This window comes from Phoca vitulina, unplaced genomic scaffold, assembly GCF_004348235.1.
Source record: "Phoca vitulina isolate PV1807 unplaced genomic scaffold, GSC_HSeal_1.0 scaffold20, whole genome shotgun sequence".
Taxonomy (NCBI): Eukaryota; Metazoa; Chordata; class Mammalia; order Carnivora; family Phocidae; genus Phoca; species Phoca vitulina.
The window spans coordinates 16022110-16038158 of record NW_022589723.1 but is presented as its reverse complement, the minus strand read 5'-3'; the positions used below and the strand labels follow the sequence as shown (position 1 = coordinate 16038158).

The window sequence follows — 16049 nt, the reverse complement described above, 5'->3', positions numbered from 1 at the left end:
CCCTGAGATCAAGCCCAATGTCAGCTCCGTGCTGAGCATGGAGCCTGCTTAAGATTCTCTCTCCCTCTCCCCACCCCTCCCCCAAATAATAATTAAAAAATAACCTGAGGATTCTCTTCTTCCCAATGTCACAAAGAATCTTAAGATCAAAAACATTTTTTAAAGATTTTATTTATTTTATCTTATTTATTTGACAGAGAGAGAGCACAAGCAAGGGAGTGGCCAGCAGAGGGAGAGGGAGAAGCAGGCTCCCCACTGAGCAGGGAGCCCAATTCAAGGATCGACCCCAGGACCCCGGGATCATGACCTGAGACGCTTAACTGAGCCACCCAGGCGCCCCAAGATCAAAAACATTTTTGAGAGCAATGAAGAGAAGGGACGAACAAGGAATAACTTCAACTTCTTTTTATTATCTTTTTAGTCACTCATACAATAATTTTTATCTGTGAAAGAATTCAAATTTATTGAATGAAAGGCACTGCTTATGATTTACAAAACAATTAAGTTGAAGAGGAAGCTTCCAGTGAATTAAATAATACAGGGTTTTTTGGATCTGTAATTGATAAACATTTGATTAAAAAAATAAACAGTTTGTATTAGGTCACCACACAGATTTATACAACAATCAGATGTGTAAAAACATAAGTAAGGTTTTAGGGGACCCCAACAGAGGTATCTTTTCCTAAATCCTAAGAGAACCAAACAGTTTTAGAAGCTAAAGCTATTATGTTTACAGACGTGCAAAACACCAAAACACTTTAAGCAAAAACGCTTTATTTTTAAGAAAAAAGTATGTTTCCTCATTTTCTATTCTTGGCATAAATGTTAATTCTTCCCCGTGGAACCAAAACCTCCTGAACCCCTTTCAGTGTCATCTAAAACCTGAAAAGACATAAAGGTGGTTGCCCGGTAGTCAATTTCAGTTCTCTTTCAGTTCTCTCTAGCTCCTAACCTCTAAGACTTTTATTCTTGCCGTACCATCCTTTCAAAAAGGAGATTACAAAAAGAAAATTAAATTTTTAAAAAGCTCCATAAATAAAATACTGGGCAATTTTCAAAAAAGCTAGAGAAATAGAATTTCAGGGTATATTTAAATGATTTATTACCCAAAGTAATGCTATATAATAGCTATGAAAAACATTTCACAAAATTCTAAAACTAAGCTTTTAATTTTGCTTTAAACAGGACTATTATATGTGCTATTATTTAGTTACAAATAGCATATGAAACCCTTGAAATTGTATTTTTCCCTTCAATGAAGATGTTACATCATTTATTCCCTGCTCAGCTTTTATGATACTTACCTGAACTTCCTCTATTTCTGGATAAAAAATCCGTTCACAAATGAGCTGTGCAATCCGATCACCCTTTTTGACTTGAAAGGAAAAAAGAGTTTATTACTGATATTTTATTGATCTTTTCTCTATATCTTGCCTGTACAGTGAGAATTTGAGGAGGAAGCATGTGTTATCTAGACACTCAGAACTCAGAAAATTCACTGCATTTATGTGATTATATGTGTCTAACGTACCTTGAAACTTTTCTTTGCCAAAATTAAATAGTACGACACCCACATTTCCTCTGTAATCTTCATCTATGACGCCAGCTAAGGAAAAGAAAAATAATAGAAGCATGGTTTATGCGACCAAAACACTGAGGGTGTAGGATTACCTCAAAATCATTCTTATGTAGCTCCGAGGTTTTAATCCTCAAGAATGAGTAAGTGAATCTTGCTCTGGAACTAGGTAAAATCTCAAAACTAAGAAATGAGTCTTAATAGAATGCAAATACATAGAATTTATAGAATGGCCCTAATTTTCCCACCTGTCACCCTTACAAATGGTGACCATTTCCTATTCTAAACTGGGAGTAGGTATTTAGCATCTCAGATGGGTCATCCTGAATTGCTCACTCCGAAACTACTGTTCATCTGCTGCACACCTGCTAAAAAGACTAGAACAAAATTACAACTTGCGTTTTAAAGGTTTTTCCTGGTACCACCTTCCCACTAATATTCAGAATGAAATATGATTGAGTCATAAATAAAAATGTCAAACAGCCTGAAGATCTGCATGGAGTAAGTCAATGCTGACATTGTTAAGCCACAGTCTAGCTAATATCAGAACATTCATTTTATAATAAAAATGGAGGTGAATACTTCCATTCATATTCCACCTGTCCTTTTAATTTGAGCCACCATCCGTTCTTAGAGCATGATCTCTCAGAAGACATTGGCACATCAGCTTAACAAGGAGTACACTATTCTATAACACCGTGTGTAATCAGTACCTGTTTGAGATTATGAACACAGGGACAACAAATCTTTGCAGGAGAGGACTTGAGCCAGGGCCCTGCCTTGGCCCACAGAGGTACATTTACCAGGCTTGTTAGCATTTAACTTTGAGCCAAGAACTTAAAATGTTTCCATAAACACAAGCACAGATAATGCAGGTGTAGCAGGCCTTCCCATTTCCTCTTTCAATATTGAGACATAATTCACAACTCAATGGTTTCTAGCGTATTTGGAATTGTGCGACCATCACCACAGTCAGTTTGGGGGACCGTTTTCATTACCCGAAACAAAATCCCCTACCTATTAGGAGTCACTTCTCTTCCTCCTCATCCTCCCCACTGCCAATTTCCTTTTATACACGTTCATTCTTTCCCCTCAGTTTGTAAAATTTCATGGCACCCTAATTAAATGTAGCTCCATGTTACAGTTTACTATTAGTAACACCCCACCTCCTAAAAACCAAACACACAAAACTCTTATTAAAGAAAAGAAAAAGAAAGTAAAAATAATCAGGATTGTAGCTCAATGGGTATTAATGCTGATTGACCAGACTCATAATTATTTTGAAGGTCAACTGAAAAAAAAATTTTTTTTTTTTTTAAGAACAAAGGTAAGCATTCCCCTTCAATTTTCTTATAGGGGGAAAAACACTTAGAAAAACCAACATTTTAGATTTTTCCAGTGGATTATAGAAGTTTAAATGAATCCCTGTGCTTTATGAATGATTTACTAGGGAGAAATGAAATCAAATTGAAGCATTCTTAAAGGTTCCGGACACACTTTTAAGAGTTTGAATTAAAGGTAAGTAATTTTAAACAGTGAGAAGGAAGGGTAGATACGTAGCAGAAAGGCAGCAGAGGAGGTTCATATCATGTCTAGATGGAAGGAAACAGTCTATTCTTTTCTAGCTGCACAGAAACAAAGCCTTGACCAATTCAAAGAATCCTGAAGCCTGGCTTCTTTCCCCACTGCCACTTGACCATTAAATTAGTTCTTACTGTGTAATTGGTAGAACGAGGGGACCAGCTGTTTTCTATATTATCTATATGCAGCAAAGTTCTGGCTGTAGGAACAACCTGGATCGGATTCACTGGCAAAACCCCTGCGGAGAACATGCTATTGCCTGCTAGAACAAATGAACCCAGAAGACCACAGAATCTCCGAGCTGCAGATCTCAAGTGCAGGCTAGTACTCAGCTGCCTGGAAGGGGTTCGATGAAGACAATGTGGACTGACTTCTGAACTCTTAGTTTCTACTTTATAAGAAAGATCTTAGATTACCCAGATAGTACACATACATATAAAACTAATAATGTTCCCCTACCTTCCCTCGGGCAGCCAATATTACAGTAATGGATTTTATGTATTACTTTCTTGTATATTAGTCAGATGTCAGAAGTCCTTGTATTTTAGTGATTTTTAGTCTCTCATCAAAATGTTTCCAAAAGGCACTTTCCTGATCAAAGGGTGTGTACATTTAAAATTTTAATGGATATTTCTAGATTACCTTGCAAAAAAGGTGTAGCAATTCAAACTTCCATCAGCGATATTTAAGAACGCCCATTTCCAAAGTCCTTGCCAATACCAAATGACAGCAATCTTTTTTTTTTTAAGATGTATTTATTTGAGAGAGAGCATGTGTGTGAATGGGGGGAGGGGCAAAGGGAGAGGGAGAGAATCTCAAGAACACTCCATGCTGAGCATGGAGCCCAGAGCCTGACACAGGGCCTGATCTCACGACCTGAGCCAAAACCAAGAGTCAGATGCTTAACCAACTGAGCCACCCAGATACCCCCAGATGGCAGCAATTAAAAAAAAAAAATTCTGGCCAATGTGATGAGTGAAAAATGGTATCTTATGGCTTTACTTTGTATTTCCCTGATGACTAATAAGGCTAGAATGTTTTTCCTCTGTATGTTTGTTGCACATTTGTATGGCCTCTTCTGTATTTTGTTTATGATTTTTTCCCTTATTTGTTTGGGTATTTAATTCTTTTACCTATGACCTGCAAGTATTTATGTTTTTACTTTATGGTATCTTCTCCCATACAAAAACACTCCCTTTTTGGAAAGACCTTTGCTATATGTCTATAAAGTAGTCCCAGCAAACTCAAACGGTTGTGTGTCTTGAATTCTGTTAAGCCAGATATCTACCAAGATTTTATGCTTGGCACATAGAAATGTGAAAAGCCTTTTAACTAACTAAAAGAAATGAAGTTGTTTGAAGTCAATTAAAATGTATCACAGAAAAAAAAGCGCCCTCAGTAATACTTTTTTTTAGCATGAATGCCAATAGTATGAAAAATCCAATTGTTCCAAGTTTATTTATTACTCAAAGGCAATTTGACCTTCAAGAAAAACCCAAGACATTCTTTTTCTACATAAGGAACATAAGCATCAGGGATATTTCTCTTCATGAGAAAGCAGAAAGTATTTTGAAGTTATCACTGGAAAAATCATACATTGGAACTGGCAGAGTAATTAACTGACTTCAGGCACAAGTTTTACTGTGTCAAGACTTTGGCATGTCATTTGTTGGAAACCTTCTTTAGTGAAAACTATCCACACCTACCAGATGTGAATTCTGAACAGAATCCTGCATACTCAACTTTTCCCTTTGACCCTTATTTACAGCCTGGGATTTCTAACAACATCTCTCTTCTGAAGTAAAAACTGTGGCCAACTATGATAAACGTGTGCCTAAGAGACATTTTTAAGATACTCCGCATCCAAGAACACACCACAATGTGATTTTATGAATAATACCACATCAACCACCAGGCAAACTAACTTTCCATTTCTTTTACATGAATGTTTTTCAGAAGGTTGTTTTAAACAGAGCAAAAATTAGTAACAAAGTCAGAAAAAAAAAAAAAGTTGCCACATTAAAAAAATCTTTGCATTCTCTAGGGGACAAATATAACTTACAGGGTCTAATTAATATGTGCTAAGCAGTGTGAGATGCTTTGCATATATTATCACTCAATCCTCCTATCCTTGTGAGGCAGGCACACTAATTTTCTTTTTATGGAAGAGCAAACTGAGGCTCAGAAAGTACTAACTAGCCAATTAATGACAAAGCTGGGACCCAAGTCTAGTTGTTACTCCAAAGCCCATGTTCCTTTCACAACCCTTTGAAATTTCTTTAAAAATATATGCAATCTTCTATATCCTGAAGTTACAGTCCTAAATTGCCATACTTGACGTTATAAAAGTATTTTTGAAAAGCAAGCATAAGAGCACACAACCCCAGCGGGCTGTTCATCCCTGCTCGGTCAAACCTGGCTTCTCTTCAGTCCCTAAGAAAGAACTACTTTGGGGATTGTGTCTTGCCCCACAGCACCACCTAGTGACACCAAAGGGAGACTGAGGGGCAGGCCAGAGACAAGGCCAGGGCCACGCCTCACTGCTTACTGATGCCTACAGCGCAGGTTAACAGGGAGCTGACTGAGGACGGGGCCTGGTTGGTGCAGGGATGGGGTGAGGCGATAGCCAGCATTTAATTGCAGTGTAAAGAACAGAGGGACTGGAATCACGGATGAAGATTCCAGGGTTTAACATGTCAGCTTGGGCTCATTGCTGAGCCAGTTCTTCCATCTGTTAAAAAGTAGCTTTGTGAAAATGGAGGGATTTGGAGAATCTAGCATACCCGCTCATTGGAGGGCCAAGACGTCTAATTAGGTGAAGCACTCTGCTCACTAAGATGGGAATAAAAGTCAGGACAAAGGTCAGTGAGGTCCGTACCCCAGAAAGGAGGAGATCCAACACAAGGGAACCGTACCAGAAAGGTGAGAATTTCCTTATGGTGAGGGTGGTTAGGGAGCCTACAGCAAGACAGCCAGCAGAGACTTGGGCTCTTTATTAAAGGGGCTCCACGATGAAGTTGTTGACTTTGGGAGACGTGAGTAAGGCTTTATCGTAAGGGAAACAGGAGTCGCTGAGTACTTGTTCGACAAAAAATGTAGATAGGGAAGCATAGTGTTTTCTCTTCTCACTTAGGGAGAGTCTCTTTTTATATTTTGCCAAATGTGGATGGCTCTCTTACACAGACACGAAAATTCATACAAGACTGACCTGCATTTTCTATAACCTTTTGCTTAAATAATTTAATAATTATTGCTTAAATAATTTCCTAATTTCCTAATACTTGCTCAAAAATGACATAAAAGCTTTTCCTACCCTTATAAAACTACCTTTCTTCTAAGAATAGAGTCACTTTGGACTAAATGCAGATTATCACTAAGCCAAGGCAAAAATCCCATCCATCGGATAATGTCTAGTTAGCCTATTAGTAAAATAACATGCATTTCACATCATGGTCATTTTAAAATTAGACATATTTAAATAATACTTGAAACTGCATCATGATTGTCTATTATTTAAGAGGTGGAAATTTCTAAAGAGGCAAAACACAACAAAAATTATTTCCTTTTCTTGAATCTGTCATTTGATTACTACCTCTTAAGCAAAGGCAAAGTAAACACACACACATATTTACAGAAGAAAAATGTAAACATATTACCTCCTACATCAATGAAGTATTTTGCAGCCAAGCCAGAACGGGGAGCTAAAAAACAAAAAAAAGGAGAAGTTGGCTCCTTTGCAGGGGGAGGGGCGATACTGGATGTAATTTACAATTTAAGCATGCCACTCTCATCTCCTAGGACATCTACCTTTTCATCTTAACTTTAGCAGATGGTTCTGGATTCAAGAATATCTTTATTATACTGTATTATTAAAGTAGGAAAGAACAGTGTGAAAAAACTTGACAAAGTTTAATTCAAAAGCAACTTAAACCACTCTCATGCGACTTCAGTCCATTGAGGATTTGTGGTGGCGTGGTCAGTGGACCGTGGCAGCGGACCGTGGGGGGTAGACTGAGAGGTGAGCAAGTGAGGACAACCTCGGACAAGCTTTCAAGCAGTCTGGCCACAAAGGGAGGACCGTAGTGGGCAGTGACACAGGACTGAGGAAGAAGACTTGTTTTAAGATGGGAGATCTGAGCATGATACAGTCTAGATGGGAAGAGGGCAGAGGAGGAGGGTGGAGAGAGGCATAAACTTAACCAATGGTTAGCCTAGAACTTGGGACTCTTACTCATGATTCAAATGCCAAATGACGTGTCTGTATAAACAAATGAACCAGAGTAAGATAAAAGGCCTGGTATCAGTCAGGCACATGGTCAAAAGCTAAACCTTAAAAATTCAATTCCAATGTTTTTTATTCTTAAAATGAAAACATAGAAAGTGAACTTTATACCTTACACTTGCTGACTTGAGCATCAGGCCTCTCATTAATTATTTTGGCTTCTATAATAATTATTATAAACAATAATTAATTAATTATTCCAGAATAACTTCAATCTGGCACTTTGTCAATATGTGCTGCTTCTTCCTGCTTTTCCTTTTATTTCATTCCATCTCCTTATCCCCACCCCCCAAAATATTCTCAAAATGCAGCCAAATGCTGCCAAAAGGAGATGAAGAAAGAGCCCATCTTGGTTTTTCTGTGAAAGGCAGAAGTATTAGCAGTTCTCACACTCATGGCTAACAAGACGGTGGTGGTCTAGCCCCTCCCCACCTACAGTTCCATTTGTTCCTTTATGTTTACTCTGAAGTTAGAAAGTGATTATTCAATTGAAGAAAGTTTTGAACTCTCTCTCCAATGACAGCTGACTTGCTCTTCATTTTGTCATAGCTCCTCCCACTATAAGGCATTCAGTCCCCTCTAGTGCCCTGAAGGGTATCCCTGACCCCAACATACCCCATGGGAGGACACCCAAAGCAGGAAAGACTAAATGGTCTGATGGACTCTGGGCGAACAGGAGCCAGAAGTTTTACTCTCGGGATAAAAAATGCCGTGTCATTAGCCCAAGCCTGCCTCTATTTTCTTATGTAACAAATATTAGCCATTTCATCATCATCTTCACGAAGACATCTGACCTCAGATGCAATTTGATCCTTGAAGGGGGAGCTCCAGTTAAAAATCATCTGTATTTTCAGTTTCTCAGTGAGGAGTTGAGAGAAAAACTCCTGGGCCAATGTGAGCCTCCTAAGAGCTCAAGGAATCAGAAAAAAAAGAGGGGGAGGGCTGAGGGGGTAGGGGTGTGTGTGAGCACAAAAAGCAGATATGTAAATGAAATGTAGTTTTCAAATGGCTGTATTTGCCATCACAGTTGGCACTTCTTTATTCTAGGACACATGCCAAACAGTATCTCTTCCCTCATTTATACCCTAAATGAAACTAAGATGAAGGAATAGATAATAAAGGAAAAGCTTGACAAATAGTTACCATGTCTTAAATCACTTACCTACTCTTCCATAGCACCCAGAAGGAAGAGCTACCTGAATGTCCGTTTTCACAAGGGCTTTCTCCATAGGTGGTAGTGTATAATCATAGGCACTAGGAAAGTAATGAAAGAAAATAACCAGTATTTATTCATAAAATTGTTTTTATATTTTCTTCCTTGTGACTAAGTATATAGAATTGCTTCAAATACATCTCATAAAATAATCACAAAATAATTCATGCAATCTTAAATTTCAATAACCCATCTGACTATAACTTCAGTACTCTAAATTTCCAATTCAGATTAAAAAAAAAGTTTAGGGGTGGCTGGCTGGCTCAGTCGGTGGAGCGTGCAACTCTTTCTTTCCTATTTTTTTTTTTTTTTTAAGAGAGGGAGAGAGAGAGAGAGACAAGAGAGGGGGGTAAGAGGAAGAGGGAGAGGAAGAGAATCTTCACACAGGGCTCAATCTCACAACTCTGAGATCATGATCTGAGCTGAAATCAAGAGTCAGATGCTTAACCAACTGAACCACCCAGGCGCCCCAAGTGTGCGACTCTTGATCTCGGGGTTGTGAGTTGGAGCCCCACATTGGGTGTAGAGATCACTTAAAAATAAAAATTTATGAAGAAGGTAGTGGTAGAGATTTCCTTTTAGTCCATTATTAAAATGGTGCTAACTTTAGATACAGTCATTCTGGTGAATTTTTTTGGTTTAAGAGGTTATTAACATGTAATCTTGTTCTCCCCTGAACAAAATTTTGTTGGGAAATTGAAATGCATATTAGCAGGAGGGGGCAGAAAGGCAGACTTCTGAAAGATGCATGCTACTAACATGATATAAAAAGAGGAAGAGAAAGAAAAAACCAAGGGGAGATGTGCAAAGATGGTGTAGGAAGATCCTGAACTCACCCACTCCCACAGACACACCAAACCTATAGCTACATATGGATCATTTCCCTCTGAAAAAGAACCAAGAAAGAAGGGCAAATACTCGCTAATAATAGCTAACATTTACTAAGGCCTTACTCTGTGCCAGGTACAGTCCTAAATGCTTTATATAACTCATTTTATTCTCACAACAATCCTCTAATGATTAGGGAAGACATGCAGAGGGAAGGGGAAAATGGGTGGACAACATGGGGGAGGGGGGCAGGCAGAGCAGTGTTGTATCTGTTCTGCTGGTCTCGGTAGTTAACCAAGCTTACCAAGCTGATACCATGTACCTCACTGGCTGGGAGACAGAGCTGATCACTGGGAAGAGGCCCTGGAGAAGGACACTGCTGAGGACCCGATTCTCTAAGATCCACCCAGCAAATGCTGCTACTGTTGCTATGACTGTAGCCCCCTTCTTGATGGAAATGTGAGATTTCACAATGAGCAGAACTTTGGCGGATCTTAATGAAGACTAGTAATACAGTATTACATTTTCACTTCTTTCATTGGGATTTCCTCTCTTTCAATAGTTAGACCCTAATTTAAATCTAATGTTAAATCTAAGTCTCTCATATGACATGATCACAACAATGCCCAGACATGGTACTACATCATTCCACTTTTATCCATGAGGACTAAGGGACTGAATACATCCCTTTCAGCTATAACAGACCATACCTCACTTTTCTTTTCCTTTCCTTTCTTCATTACGATCATCACACACTCCTTTTCCCCTTCTCCTGTACTTGTATGACTTAGACCAGTAGTTCTCACATTAGAATTACCTGGGATGCTTGAAAATAATTCCTAAGGATTTAGTCATGTAGTAAACACCCATTCCCCCCAGTATCACTGTTCACCTACCTTAATGGCTTCAAAGACCTGGACACAGTCGTCAAGTCGGGGGGAGGGGAGCACTGAACTAAGGGTCAAAAATCTTATTACATTCAAACCCTGGGGCAATCAATTCAGCTCTTCACAAAATCCCTCACCTGTAGAAAGGTAAGTAACACTTATCTACTTCAGGATTGTTGTGAGGATTAAATAAAATCGCACATGTAAAGTTTTTAGTAGAGGTAAAAAGTGCTGAACCAATGGAAGGGTGGTAGCATTACTGACATTCCCGCTGTGTTTCAGATTCGTGCTCTTTCTGACATTCCCAGTCCTTGGGGTGAACTTATATATGGACATATAGAGAAATTTCACAATTCCTTTAACGCAGAAGCACCCTTCATTAATCCTCCCTGGGTATTTTTTCACACCCAGCACCTAGACATCCCCCGTGGCTTTTCTTTCTATTGTGCACTGCATCACCCTCAGGCCACGCTTTGAAGCCAAGCTGGGCCTTATTCATCTCTACCTTCCATTTGGAAAGGGTGCAATAAATGTTGCAAAACAAATAATGCCTTGGTGGACACTTATATGTAGTTACCATTCTGCACGCTTGTGTCAAATCCTTACTGAATTTCTGCTAAAGAGGAAAGCTGAAATTTTCAACACTAGGAAAAAGACAGAAATCCTACATATATGCAAAAAGGGTTTGTTTCTGTAATCTTTTAGGTGAAAGTTTCAAGCTGTGGCAGCAGACGGCACGAATATAAGCGAACATGACTGAGAGCTCTAGAACTCCAGGTCTGGACCTTCTCTGCGTGAGGTAGGGATGGCGCCGGCAGAAGGCGGCCGGAAGTCCCCACTCACCTGTACAGGTCGTAGCCCGCAGCCCGCGCGGACCCCTTGGTCGGGGCGGTGGCGTGCTCTGAGAGCCGGACAAAGCGGAGCCGCATGCTGTCCTCCGCAGGCCGGGGCCGCTTGCTGGGGGAGATGGCGGGTGTCGCTTCAGAGCAGGGCATGGCAGAACAGAACGCAAGAAAAGACAGCAGCAGAGGAAACAAATGGACACAGAATGAGAGCGCCCGCCAGAATTTAAATCTCCCGCCAGCAACTCCTCGCCCCGCCCCTCCCCTGGACGAGCCCACAATTCTAGCTGAGAGGGGAGGCGAGATTCAAATTTGGGGCTGGAAACCCCTCTTGGAAAGCGGATTTGGGATAGGAAACTACTGCGCCTTCTGAAGCTTTTCCAGCTCAGGGTACAGTACCAACCTGTGCTGGGACAGCTTCGGGGCCTCCCGCTCACACAACAGAAAGCAACCACTTCCCCCACTAGGGGGCCCTAATGGACTCGCGCGCGCGCGATTAGAGGCTGCGCACCCTCCCAGGCCCCTCCCCCCGCCCCGCCCAGAGCCGGAGGGCTTGCTGGTCTCGGCCCTCTGCCCCCTCCTCCACCTCCTCCGCCTCCTCCGCCTCCTCCCCCTCCTCTCCCTCCTCTCCCTCCTCCCCCGGCGGCCGCGGGGAGGGCCGGCCGGGCTCCGAGCCTCCGCACACGCCCTACATGGCGTGTCCTTCCAGCGTGGGCCCCGACATTACTGGCGCCGCGGCAGCCCCGGCTCCGGCTGCGAGTGCTGGAGAGCGGCCAGAAGAGAGGCCCCGCGGCTTCAGCTCTCCGCCCGGCGCTGTGTGCGCACACTGAGCGGAGCAGAGACGTAAAGAAATGGCCGAGCGCGGGGCTAGGGCAGAGGGGAATCATTTGCCCCGAGGTTTGGGTGCTGGTTGGCTCGTCCGCTCCCGCAGTCGCGCGCCGGGTCTGCACCCTAAAGCCGCGTCCGGGTAAGATGACCTCGGAAGCAGTAACAGCCGCCGTCTGACGAGGAGCGCACGGAGGCGGCGCTTCGGCCTCCCACGGGCTGGCGCAGACGCTGGGACCCCAGGCCCGGCGTCTCTGCCTTCCACCTTCGACCCGCTTCTTTTTTGTGGCCCCTGTTTGCCAAGACCATCCGCGAGGCACAGGGCCCGGCCCCTGCCCACTGCTGAGTTACCTGGGGCGGCGCCGCTAGCGGCCATGGCTCCTCAGGTTCTAATCCCAGAGACCCCCAAAGCAACGGAACCTGATCACGATGCCCGTGACAGTCGCCACGCTCAGTGATGCGTCCTAGGCTGTGGGCAAGGCAGCGTGTCCCATTTCCTAACAGCAGCCGCAGTGCACGACGTGTCGTTTACCCTTAAAGGGGGCGGGGGGCATGGTTTTAGGATGATCCCAAGGACAACTCAGTTGCTAGCGCTGTTTCATACGACCCACAGAAGCACAGAGGGGGAGACCCCCAGTGGCTGTGATTCGAACAAAGATCCTGGGCTACCCTGAAATAACAGCAGGGATGAGTAAATAACTTTGTAGGTAATCATAAGTTGGGTTTTCTAATTTCCAGAACTGATGCAAAAAGCTTTCAGTAAAAAACAAAATATAACGCAGCTTGTCAAAATAAATGCGAACTATAGGGCAGTTTTAGAAAAATGACAAAAACGTTAGGGTATTCAGAAGGACTACTTAAGTTTGTCAGTGAAGGGCCTCACCACCATGTTCTATCACAATAATCTTTTTTAATCATACCATGTATTACTACAATCTGTACTTCTTTCATTGTTTATTTATTTTTCTCATTGTCTATTTGCTCTAGTAAACATAAGCTCCAGAGGGCAGGGACCATATATGTCTTCATTCACTACTGTATTCCTGGGGTCTAGCTTAGTGCCTGGCTTAGAAGAGTGCTTGGTAAATGTTTGTTGTATGAATGAAAGAGATCCATCTGGCCCCTGTATAGGATCACTTCTCAAAATCTTGATTTCCTGTCCACCCCTTTAATTTTTTTTTTTTTAAGAGAGAGAAAGAAGGGACAGAGGGAGAGAGAGAGAATCTTAAGCAGGCTACACACCCAGCGAAGAGCCCAACACAGGGATCAGTCTGGCAAGCCTGAGATCATGACCTGAGCCAAAATCAAGGGTTGGTTGCTTAACCGACTGAGCCACCCAGGTGCTCCGTGTCCACCCCTTTAATTTTTAATCAATGTGTTTTGTTTTTCTATATAATGCCTTTTCAAGGCCTGCAATGAAAAACTGGTCTACCCCTCCAACCAAAACCCTCCCTCAAATTTCACTCCTTAGGGGAAAATGCTTACGACTTTTTTTGGTTCTTTCTACTGGAGTGTACCTCCCTATTTCTAAATTATATGTTGCTATTTTTTTAATGGCATAGAAATTATCTTCAGAATTAGGGTAGTTGAGGATTAAGTCTCTTACTGCTTTTTCCACCCCATTCTGCAAATAGTTTTGTCATAATTTTTAGGTAAGTGAGTAGTACTTATCATGACTGTAAATACTATCCACTGTTGAAATGAGTAATGTGATATGATTTTTTTTTTTTTTAACACCTGCCCCCCTCAAGTTAATAAGGATGTTGTTCTTCCATTTGTCTTTGTTGGTAGTGGTGTTTTTGATTCACCTATTGCTTGTTCACCCCCCGCCCCCCGCCAAAGGCTCCAGAGAATCCAATACCTCACATCTGTCACATCAAATGAAACACTGAAACACATCAAATCCCCTATCAATTCCATTTCCCCTCTCCCTCACTCCTCTGTTCTCTTGCTCCAATCTGTGCATGTGACTCTCTAGTCCTGCCGAATAGCTATCATCCTGGCACTTCCCTTTGCCCTTCTCTTATATTGGAGCCTTGGTTTTATGGATCTGTTATCTTCCTTTTAGTTTATTCCTTCATTTTGCTGAAGCACTTTCTCTAGTAATTACCTAAGGAAGTTCACATTAGAGATAAACTGAGTCCTAAAATATAATAATTGTAATGACTCCCTTTACCCAAACCCAAATAAAAATCTCACTTCATTCATGAAACTTTTTTACAACCAGTAGTGAGCTCTGCCTTGTCTTATCTCTTACAATACTGACCATATCATTCATTAGCCATATACTCCCATTGTGTAATCACCTCACTTTATGCATTTTATCTTTCACATTAATAAGAGCTAGAAACTTGTATGAATCCTTCAAAGCACCTACTTCAGTGTTTTATACAAAAAGTTATTTGTTGTAACACCTAGTACCAAGAAAGGATTCTATTTCTTCTCTTAATGTGGATAAAATTTTTATTATTGTCACTTTTCATCTGAGTTTATTTTAGATTGAAAGGAGAAAAGGGTATTATCCAACTGCAAAAGAGTAATAGGTTAGCGCTCTGAACCAGTGAGCATTTAATAGGACATTCCTTGTGACAACTGAAATATAACTTGATATGAAAATACATCTTAAATTCAATACTCTACAGCAAAGAACTAGACATATTCCAACCATAGTTTATTTCCTGCTGGTTTTTTATCAGAATATAATCATCCTATCAGTCATGCTGATTAATTAATTACTAAGTCTTGTGCCAACTTGAACCTGTTGAGAATGCAAGTTGGTACTTTACAAGCCAAATTGTCCTTCCTATCTTTACCATTATAGGGAGATTTCTCTCTTTTTAACAAAGACTTAATGCCAAGTATATTTTAAGTGCTTTATGAATATTAACTCATTTAATCGTGACAAGCAGAGGAAGCCAGTGTTGTTATTATCCCCTTATTACAGGTGGGGAAACCAAATTACAGGTTAAATGATTTGCCCACAATCACACAGCTCACAACTACAAAGAGATGGAGCCAAGATTCAACTTGAGGTAGTCTGGCTCCAGAGTCCTTACACTTAGCCACTGTGCTCTGTAGGTTTATATGAGCCTACTGAGTCTGTGATTAACTCTTATTGATGCTGAACCTGCTACTACCTGTGTTCCCCAGGTCTGGGGAAGGTGTGGGTAGTAAATTAACAGGGCATTCCTAGTTTCACAGTTGATCACGCCCTCCTCGTTGAGACACTTCCTCACCAGGCCATACTCTGGTTTTCCTCTTACGTCATTGTCTGTCTCCTCTTCTCGACCTCTCTTCTTTCATAAGATAAAAAGACTTGGAGGGGATGCCTGGGTGGCTCAGTCAGTTAAGCACCTGCCTTTTGGCTCTGGTCCTGATCCCAGGGTCTTGGGATTGAACTTCGAACCTCAGGCTCCTTGCCCAGTGGGGAGTCTGCTTTCCTCTGCCCCTGCCTCTCCCTCTGCCCCTGCCCCTCCCCCTGCTCATGCTTTTTTTTCAAATAAATAAATAAAATCTTAAAAATAAAAAAAGTCTTGGAGTCTTGCTTCCTCTTTCTCTTTCTGTCAGATCTTCCCTTATCTAAAAATAGTTTCCTCAGAGGTACCACATGCTGCTTTACCCCATTTGGTTTTTCTTCACAGTACTGTTACATGCTTTACATATTTATTCATTTCACTTGTCAGTTTATGTTTTCTCCCCTAGCATGTAAGCTCCATGGTGGACTTGAACCTATCTTAATTTTGGACTCTTTTCAGATGTTCTGTTTCTTTTTATCCCTCTTTCAAATTTTATTATTATTAATTTTATTTTAATTTATTTTACTATTTCACATTTCCCTTTACTAATTTAGAGATTTTGCTCTCTGATTCTATTTGTTTTAGATAAAACATGCGTGCTTAATTCATCTAAAATCTAAAACAAAATTTTTGTCTTTCTCCCGGGTAACATAAGGACCTTCGAATGCTTTAACTCCATTAACTCTTTTTTTGACATAGATAAAATTATTGTCTAGTAT

General features: G+C 41.2%; 1 protein-coding gene across 3 annotated transcripts; it reads right to left on the bottom strand.

The window, feature by feature from the left end:
- Nucleotides 1-390: 390 nt before the first annotated feature.
- On the bottom strand, nucleotides 391-12585 carry DUT (deoxyuridine triphosphatase). 3 transcript variants are annotated; one of them, XM_032417749.1, is made up of 7 exons: nucleotides 12386-12585; nucleotides 11211-11346; nucleotides 8602-8693; nucleotides 6814-6858; nucleotides 1532-1606; nucleotides 1305-1375; nucleotides 391-882 (listed from the first exon to the last, which is right to left on the bottom strand). In XM_032417749.1, exons 1-7 carry the CDS (start codon nucleotides 12408-12410, stop codon nucleotides 826-828), a joined length of 501 nt encoding a protein of 166 aa, XP_032273640.1. In that variant the 5' UTR covers nucleotides 12411-12585; the 3' UTR covers nucleotides 391-825. The 3 variants fall into 3 exon arrangements, with proteins under 3 accessions (XP_032273640.1, XP_032273639.1, XP_032273641.1); XM_032417748.1 differs by lacking the exon at nucleotides 12386-12585 and adding an exon at nucleotides 11937-12198; XM_032417750.1 differs by lacking the exon at nucleotides 12386-12585 and adding an exon at nucleotides 11902-11987.
- Between the last annotated feature and the right edge of the window lie 3464 nt (nucleotides 12586-16049).

Bases quoted from the DNA above. Each gene is read 5' to 3' on its own strand.
- DUT (XM_032417748.1), bottom strand. From the start codon at position 12,096: ATGATTCCCCTCTGCCCTAGCCCCGCGCTCGGCCATTTCTTTACGTCT. The intron at 11,347-11,936 runs GTAATGTCGGGG...CCTGCTCTGAAG, and splicing joins CCGGGGCTGCCGCGGCGCCA to CGACACCCGCCATCTCCCCC. The intron at 883-1,304 runs GTAAGTATCATA...ATGTCTTTTCAG, and splicing joins CAGAAATAGAGGAAGTTCAG to GTTTTAGATGACACTGAAAG.